Source organism: Scyliorhinus canicula, chromosome 1 (assembly GCF_902713615.1).
Source record: "Scyliorhinus canicula chromosome 1, sScyCan1.1, whole genome shotgun sequence".
NCBI lineage: Eukaryota > Metazoa > Chordata > Chondrichthyes > Carcharhiniformes > Scyliorhinidae > Scyliorhinus > Scyliorhinus canicula.
The window spans coordinates 202,260,926-202,278,362 of record NC_052146.1 but is presented as its reverse complement, the minus strand read 5'-3'; the positions used below and the strand labels follow the sequence as shown (position 1 = coordinate 202,278,362).

General features: G+C 42.4%; 1 protein-coding gene across 4 annotated transcripts in view; it reads left to right on the top strand.

The window, feature by feature from the left end:
• Nucleotides 1-8,578, top strand: part of gpcpd1 (glycerophosphocholine phosphodiesterase 1) — a 103,827-nt gene extending 95,249 nt beyond the window's left edge. For 2 of the 4 annotated variants that reach the window (XM_038806184.1, XM_038806210.1), the window contains 3 exons: nucleotides 1,016-1,151; nucleotides 1,262-1,422; nucleotides 5,646-8,578. In XM_038806184.1, the coding sequence (XP_038662112.1) occupies nucleotides 1,016-1,151; nucleotides 1,262-1,422; nucleotides 5,646-5,880 (532 nt within the window). In that variant the 3' untranslated portion in view covers nucleotides 5,881-8,578. The remainder of the gene's footprint in view (nucleotides 1-1,015; nucleotides 1,152-1,261; nucleotides 1,423-5,645) is intronic. The other 2 variants (XM_038806193.1, XM_038806202.1) reach the window with 1 other exon arrangement.
• The last annotated feature ends 8,859 nt before the right edge of the window (nucleotides 8,579-17,437 follow it).

The following is a 17,437-nucleotide window of genomic DNA, read 5'->3' as shown; positions in this document are numbered from 1 at the left end:
GCATTTGGCGGAGTCAAGTATGGAGTATCAAGACTTGACTCCTATTTAAGAACCTAACCATTTTGTAGGGAAGTTATGGAGCTACCAAAGTACTTTGTGGTGCTCTTGCTGAAAGGCTGACTTGTATTCAGAAGTTATGTTGGGTTGATGATTTTGTTTTTTACATTTGAAAGCTAAATAAGCCCATTACCTTTCTAGAATAAAAACATGCGTTTATATGGCACTTTTCATCTTGAGCTCCCCAAGTACGTAATGGCTAATAAATTCCTGCAGTAACGTGTAGTCACGGCTCTTGTGGGTAGTTTTGTGCACTAGTTCTAAGTCCACTTATTGTTTTCTAGTAAGTGTCTTTCAGAAACCAAATCAATTTTATTTTCTCTGTGTTTACAAAATCATCTAAACCGCTAATCCATCGAATTAGCATCAGAATTCTATGATTCCTCAAAATGTCTGTCTTTTTAAAAATACATTTGGAGTAGCCAATTCATTTTTCCAATTAAGGGGCAATTTTAGTGTGGCCAATTCACCTACCCTGAACATCTTTGGGTTGTGGGGGCAAAACCCACACAAACACTGGGAGAATGTGCAAACTTAAGGACAGTGATCCAGAGCCAGGATCGAACCTGGGACCACGGTGTCGTGAGGTTGCAGTGCTACCCACTGCGCCACCGTGCTGGCCTCTTTTCCTCAAATTTCTATGCAAGTGATTAAATTGACATGTTATTGCAAATTTATTGAATTGCCAGAACAGGTGAACAAGTTTGAACTCTTTTTACATTAATAGTATACCATCAGTGCCAGAGACTAATTATACCTGCCACCAGTAGCATAGTATGATATAACAAAAACTTGTTGTGTGCCCTTAAGTGCCTAGAACCTGATATTTGAGATAGGCTGGAAGCAACAGACATTATTTCCCCTTTTCCATTAATCGTCTGAAAGGAAATTGTAAAAAGGGAAGAGTTAATGTTTTGATTATTCCAAAATTAAATACTGAACCATTTTATTATTCCAGGATCAGGCAGAAACAAAACAGGTATCCAGTTCTTTTCTTGACCCAAGGCTATTCTAACACCTATCCAGAGCTTATGGATCTCAGGTGCCAAAGCACACCAATTGCAATGAGTTTTGCACAATCTGAAAGCATTCTAGTAAGTACTGGTCCTGTACATTTCCACATGCCCAAGTAAAAGGGTACTTTAATATTATATTTTCAAATAACTTGATTTACTTCAATGCTTAAACATTTTTTTGTTAACAGGGAATTAACGTTCACACAGAGGACTTGCTGCGAAATCTGGACTATATTCAACAAGCCAAGTCAAAAGAATTAGTCATTTTTTGTTGGGGCGATGATACCAATGAGTTTGAAAACAGGAGAATACTGAAGGAGAGTGGAATTCATGGCCTCATCTATGATAAGTAAGATCAAAACAATTATATTGAATTGTACCAAAATTAATATCGCCGTTAAAATCAATGAATGAACCTTTGTTTTGTCAGCATTGTTAGAATAGCATGTCCCTAACAATGCCACTATTTCCAGTCTGTTCCTATTGGCTTGAGAAAGTATTACCTTCTCAAAGAACTCTTACTTCAATACACCAAAATAGTTTACAAATTTAATGCTAAAAAATGTTGCTTATATATACCAAAAAGAAAGCTTAAAACTCATAGAACATAGAACAGTACAGCACAGAACAGGCCCTTCGGCCCTCAATGTTGTGCCGAGCCATGATCACCCCAATCAAACCCACGTATCCACCCTATCCCAATACCCCTCTCCTCCCTAGTTTCATTGTATATTTAGGTCCTTTACCAGAAAATAAATCATCAGAATCATTTTCTTTGAGCAAAATCCATCTCCAGGCCACAAAGGAGGCAAAGGCCAAAACATCGGTCTCTCTTGCCACTGGACTCCTGGGTCATCCAAACCACAAATATCGTCACCTCTGGACTCTGAACCACCTCCACACTGAGCACCTCGGACATCACGTCTGAGAACCCCCTGCCAGAAGCCCCCCTCAATCTTGGACACACCCAGAACATGTGGACGTGGTTCGCATGCCCCCCCCCCCCCCCCCCCCCCCTCAGCCGTGCATTACCCACACCTATCCTCTATATCCCCTCAAAGAACACATATGGACCTTGGACTGGAGGAGGCTTAGCCTTGCACGTGACAAAGCCACGTTCACCTCCGCATGGCCTCTGCCCACATCTCGGCTCCCAGCTCCTCCCATTTACGCTTTATATCCCCTACCAGGGCTCCCTCCCACTCCCTCAACCCCTTGTGAACATCTGACGCCTCCCCCTCCCCTATTGTCCTCAAACAGCACCTTTCCCTGTAACCCCAAGGGCAGCAGCCCAGGAAAGGGTGGCACCTCTCTCCTTGCAAAGTCCCAAAACTGCAGGTACCTAAAGCAATTCCCCCTGGGCAACTCGTACTCGTCCTCCAACTTCTCTAATTTTCCCCCTATAAATAGATAGCTAAAGTGCTGAAGCCCTGCCTGCCCACCCCTGGAACCTTGCATCCAGTCCTGCGGTGCAAACCTATGGTCACCACAAGCCGGTGCCCAGATGCCCGATACCACTGCCACCACAGCCTTGACACCAATACTGGGCTCACTGAGCCCCTCTGCCGACAAAAACGGTAAAGGCGCAAACAGCGAAACCCTTAAAACAAGTACCCCTGGGGCAGCACGATGGCGCAGTGGGTTAGCCCTGCTGCCTCATGACGCTGAGGTCCCAGATTCAATCCTGCCTCTGGGTCACTGTCCATGTAGAGTTTGCACATTCTCCCCGTGTTTGCGTGGGTTTTGCCCCCACAACCCAAAAATGTGCAGGGTAGATGAATTGGCCACACTAAATTGCCCCTTAATTGGAAAAAAATTAATTGGGTACTCTAAATTTATTTAATAAACACGTACCCCTACATGATGCCGTCGCCATCTGTCCCCACACTGACCCCACGGGCCATTTCCTAACCATAGCAATGTTTGCCGCTCAGTAGTAATTAGTCCTGTTCGGCAAACCCCCCCCCCCCCAAAAAGCCCTCATAACCCACCTGGTCTTCCCGCCAATACAAATCCAGGCATCAGCCCATTAACCTTCCAAAGAAATGACTTGGGGATGAAGATTGGGAGATTCTGAAACACTTAACAGCAACCTTGGCAACGGCCTCACTTTTACTGTCTGCACCCGCCCTGACAGTAGCAGCCAATCCCACCTCTTGAAGCCCACCCTCTTCTGCTCCACCAACCGAGCCAGGTTCAACTTGTGCAACTATGCCCAGCTCCGTGCCACCAGGATACCCAAATACCTAAAACTTTCCTGGCCTCTGGTCTCAATCGGGAATACCTCGCTTTTTCCCATGTTCAATTTGTATCCCGAGAGCCAGCCAAACTCTCCCAGGATTTCCATGGTGCCTCCGATGTTACCCACTGGATCCAAAATATACATTGGCAGGTTACATTGACATTACATATACATTGACCTCCTCCTCTTCCTCTCTCTCTTTCTCCTCCCCCCCCCCCCCCCCCCCCCCAAAGTCCCTCGACGCCTTAAGTACCATTGCCAGTGGCTCGATTGCCACGGCGAAGAGCAATGGAGGGAGCAGGCACCCCTGCCTCATCCCACCGTGCAGCCCAAAGTCCCCCAAACTCACTCGGTTCATCCATGCGCTCGCAACCGGCACCTTTTGTATAGCAGCCAGCCTTGATCTACAACCCCTTCCCGAACCCGAACCACCCCAGCACCTCCAACAGATATGCCCACTCCACCCAACCAAGCGCCTTCTCTGTGCCCATTGCCACCACTACCTCCAACGGTGTCATGATTACATTGAGCAGCCTCCTCACATTTGTCAACAGCTGCCTCCCCTTCACAAAACCCGTTTGAACTTCACCTATCACATCTGGGACACAGTCCTCCTAAATGGCAACAACGTGGCGCCTCAGTTCAATAATGATACCGGACAGTATGACCTGCACTGCTCTGGATCATTATACTTTTTTTAAAAATCAGTGAGATGGAAGCCTGCGACAGTGGAGAGAGAAGTTGTTTCCCCCCCCCCCCCCCCTCCCCCTTGCCTAATTATACACCCTCACCAGCAATGGTCCCAGGTCCGTCCCAATCTTTTTATAGACCTCTACCAGGAACCTGTGGGGCCCTGGGGCCTTCCCTGCCTGCATCGTCCCCATACTCTCCATCTTCCTCGGCCTCATTGGGGGTCCCCAGTCCCTGAACCAGCCCCTCCATGTTGGGAAATTCTAGCCCATCTAGGAACCATCGCATCCCCTCCTACCCGGCTGGGGGCTCCGACTCATGGAGCCATCTATAAAACGCCTTGAACACCCCATTCACCCCCTCCGGGGTCCATCACCACCTTGCCTTATTCCTAATTGTGGCGATATCCCTCGCCGCCTCTTGCTTTTTCAACTGATGGGCCAATATCCTACTTGTCTTCTTCCCATACTCATTCAATGCCCTCTGTAGCTGCCCCACCGCCTTCCTCATAGAAACTAGCCCAAACTCCATCTGGAGCCTCTGCCTTTCCTTCAACAGCCCTGTATCTCCTGTCCATCCTCAATCTCGTCCACCAATCTAGCCCTTCCTTCCCACTTCTTTTCTTCCCGCTTCTTTTTTTCCCTATGTGCCCAGATTGATATAAACTGCCCCCTGACTACTGCCTCGAGTGCCTCCCACAGCGTTGCGGCCGTGACATCCCACTTGTCATTTAGCTCCACCTCACTCTGAATGGCAGCCCTCACCCGCTCACACACCATCTCATCTGCCAGTAACCCCATATCCAGCCTCCACTGCAGGTGCTGTTTCTGTCCTCTTTCCTCTCTCTCTTCCCCCCCCCCCCCCCCCCCCCCCCCCCCCCCCAACAAATCCAGCCACTCCTATACCTCTTGCCCTCAAGTTCTTTGCCCTTCAGGTAGGGAAAAGACCAAAAAAATCCACCTTGAGTGAGAGTCCTCAAATGTGTGACAGCTCACTCAATGCCTGCCACTGGAAGTCCAATCGCATATTTGTTTGCCATGTTCTTCGTCTTCAATATTTGCACAATATCTCTCCTTATTTTCATTGTATATTCGGGTCCTTTACCAGAAAATAAATCATCGGAATCCTTTTCTTTGATTGCATATTTTTCCACATCACAATGTTCCATTTTTTCTTTTTTTTTTACTTAAGTCAATATTCCACATTGTCCTGTTGTTTACTTCAAATCGCTCAATTAAGTGCATTGTCATGTTACATTTGCCACCACTATAAAGATCCATGCCAATTCCCCTCGAACCTGGCTGGGCTTCACGTGAGTTATGGCCGTGACTTTTGGGGAGTTACTCAATTGTCATATGCAACGGCATCAATCCTGGTCCTCATCAGATTACCACAAACCCACTTGTCCAGCAGCCACTATTTCATAGTAAATTCGGATTGTAGCTGTTTTCCCCCTTTCTTCCCAAGTCCAGTGGCATACGGTTAATTGCAGTGCTCTGAAATTAGTGAACTCTGTATCGACTGAGATTTTAAAGCTTTGACCTTCCTGATAAGTTGAACCATTCTTTTGTAAATTGCAAGGTTTTTTTAATAAGTTTACCTGTGAAGCTATTACAAATGTTTTTACTCATTTTAAACAGGATCTGTGACTTTCTACTGGGACAGACAGATATCTTCGAAGTAGAAGAATTGGAGGAATTGAAGCAACAATTGTCAGAGGAGACATTTGTTAATTGCACATGTTCTGATGTCAACCATTGTCAAATTCCAGTGGAGAACTTCAATGGCGGCAGTTATCCAAGTGAAATAAAGAGCTGTGAACAAGAAGCATACAGTACAGAATCTGACTCTGGGCAAAGCTGCAGTTCATTTTGATTTGTCCTCCATTTTTATCCTTCCACATTCTAATGTTTCAATCTGCATTGGTATGAACAATAAGTTAGTTCCTTTGTTTTCATATTGCTTATTTTTAAAAATCTTTTGGGTTATTGTATATGCAGTTCCTTCAGAGAGAAGATAGCCTTTTATTTTGTAATATGTGTGTGCCATTTTGCGTTTTATTCTGGTGGGGGCATTTGCATTATGAAATGGCATCAATGTTTACATTGTACATTTATTCTGTTACCGTCTGTAGTTGTGCATTGATTTCAGATTTGAGCGCATGCATTTCAATTCTGACTACTTTTCTACTTTGGGGGAGAAAAGCTCAATTGTTTTCATGAAGACTATCGAATAGAATAGGAAAGTGATGTATTTACTACAATCGCCAACCTATTATAATATATGGGCTGCTTCAAGGGTGTAATAAACGTATTCCTTCCTTTGCCATAAAGTGTACATTTTATGAAAAAATGATTACTTCAGATTATTTTGACATCTCTTGATAATCAGAAATATGTAAAGTAGTTCTAGATGGAGGCCAATTGTTGGTTTGCATTGGCTGAATTATTTTTTTACATTGGGTATTGTAAAAAGTATGCATGGTTGTTCAAAGTCTCAGTTGTCCATGCAACAGAAGCTTATGAAATGTTATTCATTGTGACAATTGTGTTTTTTGTATTAGTTGGGTATTGGCTTCAATATTTTATCTTGTGGAACACCATCTGGGTGTTTTAATGAGCTAAATCATGTTGCAAGGAACCGAACTATGTAATAGAATACTAATTGCATAATTAAAGTATTATGAAAGTAATCTTGTAGTTTAAACTTGGTGTAGAAATGTCAGCTGTACTTTCATATGCTATTGGTTTCTAAAATCCATTACTCCATATTTATGTTACACAGACATAGTTGAAGAATGAATACAGCTCTTGCAATCACACCTTTCATAAAGATTTGACTTGTTGTACAAATAGTAAATTTGCTCTTAAAATATTTTGTGTTTTAAGAATAGTGAATGAATTGTGTGACTCCATGTAATTCATGAAGTAAAATTGAAAAGAAATATGCTGTACATGCATGGAATTGGAACAATAATTCAGTTCCGAGTTGCAGTTCTTATTCAGCAAAAATATTCTTGGTTAAATATGTCGAACAACTGTATAGGCTAATGCTTGTAGTCATGTAAATGATATTGCACTACTTCAACTGGGCAAAAAACACTGCATAACTTTGGATTTTAATAATTTTATTTCCACAGCATCCAAAATTATAGATTAAAGATTGTATATGTAGTAAATTGTATTACAATTTGGGTAAGCATTCTAATATGAGCTCTGATCAAGATTTGAGCAACTTGATAATCTCATTCGTTGCCAAGATGTTGCTTGAATTTTATCTTTTTTAAATTTAGAGTGCCCAATTATTATTTTCCCAAATTAAAGGGCAATTTAGCATGGCCAATCCACCTACCCTGCACATCTTTGTGTCGTGGGGGTGAGACCCACGCAGATGGGGCGAATGTGCAAACTCCACACTGACAGTGATCTGGGGCTGGAATCAAACCTGGGTCCTCAGTGTTGTGAGGCAGCAGTGCTAACCACTGTGCTGCCCCTGCTTGAACTTTACCACAATATAAACCATCGAAGTAATTTTTTTCACTATCTACTGTTGAGTCCATATTTGCATGATGTGATGAATGTAAGAAATCGTCATTTTATTTTTGTTTCAGTAATGTTATTAAAACCTGGGTTTTTACATACAGTATGTCAAAGCTGTGATTAAGGGGTCATAAAAGCGATTATTTATTTTGCAGATGAACTGCTATGCTAATGCAATATTGTTTGTTTAAAAGACAACGGGTGTAGATAATTTGAGGGGTATTGTGTTTGAACCTGGCTAAACAAGCCATAGGACAACTTGTGGGAGGAGACATGGAATACCTTGTGCTTTGTGTACAGATAATATAATTAAGGGGAGGAGCCAGGTCTGTCTAAAAAGTTCTTCCTAGGGTTTTAATCTAAAAGAGGTGTTTCAGTTCTGATCCTGAAAGGATAGGTGCAAGAATACCAAATCTTGGAGGAAGCAATTTTTACTGCGTAACGAGGGTAAAGTGTTACCATGGAGAATGCACTACAGAACATTTAACTGACCAGTTTTCGTTTAAATTCAAAACCGACATATCAACTGATTTGAATTTATGTAAAAGCTTGGCAGTTAACTGTTCTCTGGCGCAATCCCCATGGTAACACTGTGACCAGAATTCACTTGCCAACCAATCAACACCCTCTTATGTAAAGGAGTGTTTGTTACCTTTAAGATTTGGTATCGTTGCGTCTGTCCTGATGTGTGCAATACAAAGATTTGATAGCATGTTTTTTTTTTCACCAATACCAAGTTTTACGCTATCGAGCAACTAAATATTGCAGAATGAAATAGGATCTAAAGCCCGTATCTATATTTTTTCACGAAATATTTGTGTGCATGTGTACCAGGTGAGCTAATCAGTATAGTCAACCATAGTTCTTTGCAAATGCATTTTAATCTTAACTGCTGTGCATGAAATGGCAGTTTTGAAATTTTTATTAAAAGATTGAAACTACTTCTGTATACTCAGGAAATATATAGTCAAGCACGAATTGACTGTAACTTTGTTCTTGTCCTAACTCTTATAAAATAAAATCATGCTTATTTATGCCATGTGTTTTAATGAAGTAGAAACACTCAATTGTTTTTGGGTTTCTCTGGCGTCTTGTGAATGCACCTTGCTCGACAGTTGGCTATTGTGCCTTCAGTGGGTAGACTCGGCTTTAGAATCATTTCCTAAATATCTTCCTTTCAGATGACTCTTAGAGCCCTAGCTCTTTGACCAAGCGTGTTTTCTCAGATTCCTGCAAATCATTTGGGGTGTTTTTACTTCGTTAAAAGTTGTCTTTTTGGAAAGTTGGTGCATTCCTGATGTTTGTCAACACATTTGGAGGGCATGGGAATGCCTACACCAAACAGGGCATCGTAGGTCTGATGGCACTGGATTGTATCTTCTGCAAACATTACATTTGGTAGTTGAGAAAGTGTTTGTTTCTGTGTTTCATAGTAACTAATTAGAATGTTTCAATTTTGTAACTCTTAGAATAGACTGCATATTTTCAACTATCAGCTCCTTTCATATTGTAAAACTCATTTGCTTGCAGAAAGGCCTATCTCTGCAGCTAGTAGAATAATTGCTTGACATATGGGTGGCACAGTGGTTAGCACTGCTGCTGCACCAGTGACCCGTGTTCAGTTCTGACCTTCGGTGACTGGAGTTTGCACATTCTCCCCATGTCTGCATGGGTTTCCTCTCTTGGTCCAAAGATGTTCCAGTTAGGTAGATTGGTCATGCTAAATTGGCCCTTCGTATCCAAACGGTTAGGTGGAGTTACAGGATGGGGAGGACGCATGGGCCGAGTTATCTTTCGGAGGGTCGGTGCAGAATGGCCATCTGCACCGTAGGGAATCTGATTCATTATAACAAACCTGTTTGAGCTGCACACTTTCTTTTGGGGTCTTTTTGGTCCCATTGTGGACACGAGAGCAGTTTAAGACATAGAATGACCCCATTCAATTTTTTTTTTAAAAAACTGGTGCACCCTGTGCTCCAGTATTAAAATATTTGAAGTAAATATACATAGTATAGTACACACACAAAAATTATTCTAATTGGTTGAACTTTCAACTCTTTATATTGCAGTTCAGTAATTTCTTTAATTTTTGCAATACTTCCAAAATATAAAGTCTTTGTATGAGTCAAAATGGGCTATGTTGAAAAGTGAAAACTTAAACAAAATTTTCCTTCAAATAAGTCATTTGTGTAAATCATCCTCGTAATGATCCAGAATAAGATGTGCTCCAAAGAGCAAACAGACAGGTGGATAATGTTAAGGGCCAGGGATTAGAGAGCCCCAATGTGTATCATGGAGTGCACCTGACCCACAACTTTTAATAGATTGGTATAGGGAGCACGCGGCCCACTCTACAGATGTGGTACAGCAGAAATGGGAAAGTACTGTTTAAAGTGAAACAATGTTCTATGAACTCGAGTTAACCTTTTTAAAACATAGTGAACATCTTGGCAACCATTAATTCAAATACAACCGCCAAAGAATACAACACTTTAAGCTTTCCTTCTTAACATCCATAACGACTTAAAAACAAAACCTTTATCAGAAGCACGTCAGGTTAAAGTCACTACTGAAAACATTTATAATTCAAGCAGTGCACCTGCTTGGTCTGGTTTCAGCTCCAACACTGAAAACGAAACTAAAACATGCCCTGCAGCAAACAGCCTAAAACGAAAGTAAAAAGCTGACAGCCCAGCTCCACCCACTCTGACATCACAGCAGTAGAAAACACCCATTTCTTAAAGGTACTCTACAGATATTCATGTACACACCCATTTATAAACACTCATTTCTTAAAGGTGCTCTCACGTGACATCTCTCTCTCTTTCCCCCCCCCCCCCCCCCCCTCAGGAAAAAAAAACCCAAGATGGTTTCATTTATTGCCTTTTCGCTATCCTTTAACAAATTCACACAGTAAATATACTTCATTAAAAAAAACATGCAAACAGGTATAATAATATAGTCCTTTTCTTGTTCATCTAACTGGAATCCTTCTCGATTGACAGTCTTTTTGAACAAGATCTCTGCACGATCCGCCCATTTCTCTACGCCTCAGCATTTCTGATCACAGAGTCCCTTGTAATTATCCAACACATGAGCATTGGTTATCACGGCTTTCAGGCCGTCAAATGCCTGTTGAAACTCCGCTGTCCATTGAAATTTTTGAAGTTTCTTCAAGTCCATCAGTAGAGCAATCACGCAACAAAACTTTTGCACAAATGTTTGATCAAATCCACTCATGCCAAGAAAACGCATTATTTCCCTTTGTCTTGAGGGTATCGGAAACACCTCCAGGAAAGTGACATGTGCTTTTCCAAATTCACTTTTGGCTAGGTTTATCACCAAAGCCTCTTCCTGAAGTCGATCGAGTAACTCCCATCAGATATTTAAATGATCTTTCTATGTCTGGCTGAAAATTAACAGATCGTCGATGTATACCACATACGATTGGGTAATCCTGAAATAACTTTGTGAGTTAACCATTGAAATGTGGCTGGGGTGTTTTTTCATGCCAAATGGCATAACTTTGAATTGGTATATACCATCTGGAGTCACAAAAGCTGCAATCTCCTTCACCCTTTCAGATAAAGGTACCTGCCAGTAACCTTTAAGTAAATTCAGTTTGGAAATAAAAGCTGATTGTCCTATTTTCTCAATGCAATCCTCCAAACGTGGGATAGGATAAGAGTTTATTCTTGTAACTGCATTAACCTTTCTATAGTCCACACAACCGTTGGGTACTGTCCAGTTTTGGTACCATCACTATGGGTGAGCTCCATTGGCTGCAACCCACTTCAATTATGCCATTTTTAAACATTCAATCTCTTTTAATCTGTGCCAATTTTAAAGGGTTATGGATGTTGTTTCATCAGAAGAGCCTTTCGCACATCTACATTACATAGCCATTTTAGTACTTCTGAATTTATCTCCACAAACTTAAAATCGTTTTTTTTAAATTTAGAGTACCCAATTATTTTTTTCAATTAAGGGGCAATTTAGCATGGCCATTCCACCTACCCTGCACATCTTTTGGGTTGTGGGGGTGAAACCCACGCAGACACGGACAGTGACCCAGGGCCGGGATTCGAACCTGGGTCCTCAGCACCGTAGGCAGCAATGCTAACCACTGTGCCACCGTGCTGCCCTTTATCTCCACAAACTTGCCCATGTAATATCAATAACTCAGGTCTGTTCATTTTTCCTCTGGAAGATAACTCAACAATTTATCCCAATTTTTAAGAAGATCCTCGTTTTCCAATTTGAGGTATGTCAAATTCACAGTCATTTGGATTTGGTTCGTCACTTTGAGTTAGAATCATTAAAACCTCCTTTTTCTCTCCTTCCCTTTCAATGTAACTTTTAAGCATATTCACATGACACACTCGGCGAGTTTGTCTTCTATCTGGCGTTTTTACCACACAATTCATCTCACTTAATTTCCTTTCAATCTGATAAGGTCCATAAAACCTTGCTTTTAAAGGTTCACCTACCACTGGTACCAACATGAAAACTTTAGCTCCACTGGCAAAACTACGAAACTTGGGATTTCTTGTCTGCTACCCGTTCCATCACATTTTGTGCAACTGTTAAATGTTGTCTAACCAATTCACCTCTATTTAATCGTTCCCTAAAATTTGCCCAAAATAATCCAATAATGTAATTTCCGATTTCTCACTCACCAATTTTTCCTGAATCAATTTAAGTGGTCCTCTTACCTCATGACCAAAAATTAGTTCAAAAGGACTAGATTTGGTTGACTCATTAGGTGCATCCCCTAATTGCAAACAGTACGAATGGAATTCTTTATCCCAATCCTCTGGATAATCGCGGCGTTAAGCCCTCAACGCTGTCTTTAATGTCTGATGCCACCTTTCTAACGCTCCCTGCGATTCTGGATGGTATGTAATTGATTTTAATTGTTTTATTCCTAAGCTATCCATAACTTCTTTGAATAACCTAGAGGTAAAATTCGATCCTTGATCCGATTGTATTTCTGTGGGTAGTCCATATCTAGTAAAGAATTTAAATAACTCCTCCACAATCTTTTTAGCTGTAATATTACGGACTGGAATGGCCCCTGGAAACCTAGTAGACACACATCCATTATAGTCAAAAGATAGTGATTCCCACTTTTCGTTTTAGGAAGCAGTCCTACGCAATCAATTAGGACCCTTGTAAAAGGTTCCTCAAATCCTTGAATGGGTAGTAAGGGTGCTGGTTTTATCACTGCTTGAGGTTTCCCTATCATGTGACATGATTGACAAAATTTAACAACATCTTTATGTAGTCCAGCCCAATAAAAATGTTTCTGGATTTTAGCTTGAGTTTTCCTTATTCCCAAGTGACCTCCCCCTGGTACCTCATGTGCAACTCGCAACACCTCCTTTCTATACGCTTTACTACTTGATGAACTTCTGCCCACTTTTCATCCGCCTGCATGTGTAAAGGTCTCCACTTTCTCATTAAGACATCACTTATACGGTAATAACACTCTGGTATATACTCAGATTCCTCTTCCGTATATGCTTTCTGATATATCCGTTTTATTTCCATATATTTCTGTTGTAACTCCGCCACTTTTCCTGAACTAAAAATATCTGTCTCATCCTCCACCTGCTCTTGTTCTTTTTCAACCATCTGATCAAAATCGTTTCTGATAATTGCATTTCAACTTCATCTTCGCTCTTTGATTTCTTTGCAACCTTGTTACTACACAATCCGGAAAAATCCCAGGATATTTGTCAACACTTCAGTTGTCTGATTTTTCCTCTGGCTTATCAACCACAGTCAGCATCACTCCCACCTGCGATCCAGCTATATCAATATCCAAGATAAACTATTCCTGGACAAGATAGTTTCGCTGTTACTCGGTAGCTTTGTGGATAGCACAATTGCTTCACAGCTCCAGGGTCCCAGGTTCGATTCCGGCTTGGGTCACTGTCTGTGTTGAGTCTGCACATCCTCGCCGTGTGTGCGTGGGTTTCCTCCGGGTGCTCCGGTTTCCTCCCACAGTCCAAAGATGTGCAGGTTAGGTGGATTGGCCATGATAAATTGCCCTTAGTGTCCAAAATTGCCCTTAGTGTTGGGTGTGGTTACTGGGTTATGGGGATAAGGTGGAGGTGTTGACCTTGGGTAGGGTGCTCTTTCCAAGAGCCGGTGCAGACTCGATGGGCCGAATGGCCTCCTTCTGCACTGTAAATTCTATGATATCTATGATACTACCACTTCACCACTCTTCACTGGATTTTCCAACCTTACCGTATATAATTGAACACTACTCCTCTCACCCTGGATTCCACATACCACCTTTTTCTGGAAACATTCTTTCCAAACTACATAACTCCTCATCTCTTACCATTTAAGATTGACTACCTCCCGTATCTCTTAAAATTGTGACTTTTTTACCTGCTCCTGATACACATGAGTAAACTTTACCCACACAAGTAAATTCTTTAAATAGATTTGGCACATTCTTATCAATCACCTCTTGATCAGGCTGTACAATCTTTCATTTCACTTGGGCTTTCCTTTACCACTTTAACAAACCCTACTGTCTTATCCTGTTTTACCACATCAGCCTTCCCAGTGTTTTCTTCAACCACCAACACTGACTTTGCATGGCCTAGTTTATTAAGGTGAAAACATTTGAAACTTTTCATTTCTTTTCCAACCTCCTGGATTTCTTTTTTAATCTGAGGTACACTCTCCTTATTATCTCCCATCAGATCATCTTTACCTTTACCACTTGAGTATTTCTCATGTCCTCAGTTTCTATCCCTCACCGGCTGAAACTGGTGTCGGAAACCAAGCTTTGATTTATGAGCTCTTTCATAATCATCTGCCATTTCTGCTGCTAATCTTGCAGTTTTAACCCTCTGCTCTTCCACATGAATTCTCACTACACCAGGAATTGAATTTTTAAACTCCTCAAAAAGTATAATTTCTCTGAGGGCTTCATACGTTTGGTCCATTTTCAAAGCCCTTATCTACCTATCAAAATTACTCTGATCCTTTCAAAATCATGTATGTTTGACCAAATTCTTTCCTTGAATTTCTAAACCTTTGTCTGGAGGCTTCAGGCACTAGTTCATAAGCACCTAAGGTGGTTTTTTTCACCTCCCCATACGTCTCCGATATCTCCTCCGGCAGTGATGCATACACTTCACTAGCCCTACCTACCAGCTTTGTTTGAATCTCACATCCCTTGTGGCAATTTCATTTGTTTAGCCACCTTCTCAAATGAAATGAAAAAGGCTTCCACCTCCTCGTCAAACCTTGGCAATGCTTGGGCATAGTTAAATAGATTCCCACCAAGACTTCTGAATTTTTGACATTTCCAATGAGTCAAACTGTATCTCAGGCAACTTTTAGGTGATTAGCTGCCACCATAATGACCTCGTCTTTGCAGGTACAGCAGAAATGGAAAAGTATTTTTTATCGCAAAACAATATTTATTCTATGAACCCATGTTAACCTTTTTTAAACATAGTGAACATCTTAGCAGCCATTAATTCAAATACAACCCCCAAAGACTACAACACTAAGTAAGCCTTTAAGCTTTCCTTTTTAACATCCATACGACTTTAAAACAAAACCTTTATCAGAACCACATCAGGTTAAAGTCACTACTGAAAACATTTATAATTCTGAATTCACCAAATGATCAAGAGATAGTATTTTGATGGCAGAGAGAACAGCAGTACACCTGCTTGGTCTGGCTTCAGCTCCCAATACTGAAAACGAAACTAAAACACACCCTGCAGCAAACAGTCAAAAACAAAAGTAAAAAGCTGACAGACAGCACAGCTCCACCCACTCTCTAACATCACTGCAGTAGTAAACACCCATTTCTTAAAGGTACTCTCACTACAGATATTTATATTCACACCCATTTATAAACACCCATTTCTTAAAGGTACTCTCATGACTAATAATGACTTTCAATGTCTCTCATTCTTGACTCTTTATATTCACCCAATGTATTTGCATCAATTGACATCAATGGTAATTGTGTGGCCAAGGAATCGATTGTTTTTTTTTCTCCTTGCTTCCTCTTCTGTTCTCCTTTGATTTAGATAGTTTCTAAAAAAAATAATTGGACTAAAGGCTGCAAAGGATCAGGTGCAGCTGGGTGAACTACCTCCCCTCTGGTCAACCTCAGTTGGTCAGAACAAAGGTTTTAAATTTATTTTTCTCAAGGATATGCCTTTTCCAAATCCAAATGTGTTTAACTATTTAAACTGAATAATAAGGAGCCCCAATCTCACAAGCTTTCTTGAATCATAGAACAGACGTATTCGCCATTAAATCCAAGAAAGATGATGCAATGTCAACCATTCGGACCCCACGCATTCATTCGGTCACGTCTGCACACAGGTATCAGAAGTAAGGGGAGTTAGAATCATAGAATTTACAGTGCAGAAGGAGGCCATTCGACCCCTCGAGTCTGTACCAGCCCTTGGAAAGAGAACCCTGCTCAAGCCCATGCCTCCAGCCTATCCCCGTAACACAGTAACCCTACTTAACGTTTTTGGACACCCAAGGGTAATTTAGCATAGCCAATCAACCTAACCTGCACACCGGTTTCTTGACGGACTGAACATACCAGTTGTGGGAGAGGGCAGAAAACGGGATCTGGAAGCACCACTAGCACTGGGAGAGATCATGGAGAGCATTAGCTCCATGCAGGCGGGGAAGGCGCCGGGACCGGACGGATTCCCGGCGGACTTCTACAAAAGATTTGCGACAGCGCTGGCCCCGCACCTGCGGGAGATGTTCACAGACTCGCTAGCTAGGGGCACGTTGCCACCCACGTTAGCACAGGCCTCAATCTCGCTGATACCTAAGAAAGACAAAGACCCAACGGAATGTGGGTCATACAGACCCATATCTCTGCTGAATGCAGACGCCAAAATACTGGCCAAAATCCTAGCCAAAAGGCTAGAAGACTGTGTACCTGAGGTGGTCACAGAGGACCAGACGGGCTTTGTCAAAGGTAGACAGCTGACCGCGAACATCAGGCGCCTGCTGAACGTGATAATGACCCCCTCCGGGGAGAGAACACAAGAGGTGATCGTCTCCCTGGACGCAGAAAAGGCCTTCGACAGAGTCGAGTGGAAATACCTCATAGAGGTACTGGAGCGGTTCGGGCTTGGAACAGGGTTCACCGCTTGGGTAAAGCTCCTGTACAACACTCCCATGGCGAGTGTACAGACCAACAATACCAACTCCCAATACTTCCAGCTGCACAGGGGCACCAGACAAGGATGCCCACTGTCCCCGCTGCTGTTCGCACTAGCAATTGAACCGCTAGCAATCGCGCTCAGGGCAGCAAAAAATTGGAGGGGGATCCGAAGGGGAGGTAGAGAGCACAGAGTCTCACTCTATGCGGATGATCTGCTCCTCTATATCTCGGACCCACAAAGCAGCATGGACGGAATCATCGCGCTCCTGAAAGAGTTTGGAGCCTTCTCGGGCTACAAACTCAACATGAGCAAAAGTGAGATCTTCCCATTACACCCGCAAAGGGGGGGGGGGGGGGGGGGGGGGGGGGGGGGGGGGGGGCAGCACTAAAGGGGCTGCCGTTCAAACAAGCCCAACATAAATTCCGTTACCTGGGGATCCAAATAGCCCATGACTGGAAAGGGATCCACAAATGGAACCTCACCAGCCTGACGGAGGAAGTTAAAAAGGACCTGCAAAGATGGAACACACTCCCGCTCTCCCTCGCGGGGAGAGTTCAGACAATCAAAATGAACGTACTGCCCAGGTTCCTCTTCCTGTTTAGATCCATTCCGATCTACATCCCCAAGGCCTTTTTCAAAGCGCTGGACAAACTCATCATGGCGTTTGTATGGGGGGGTAAAAATGCTAGGATCCCAAAGAAGGTCTTA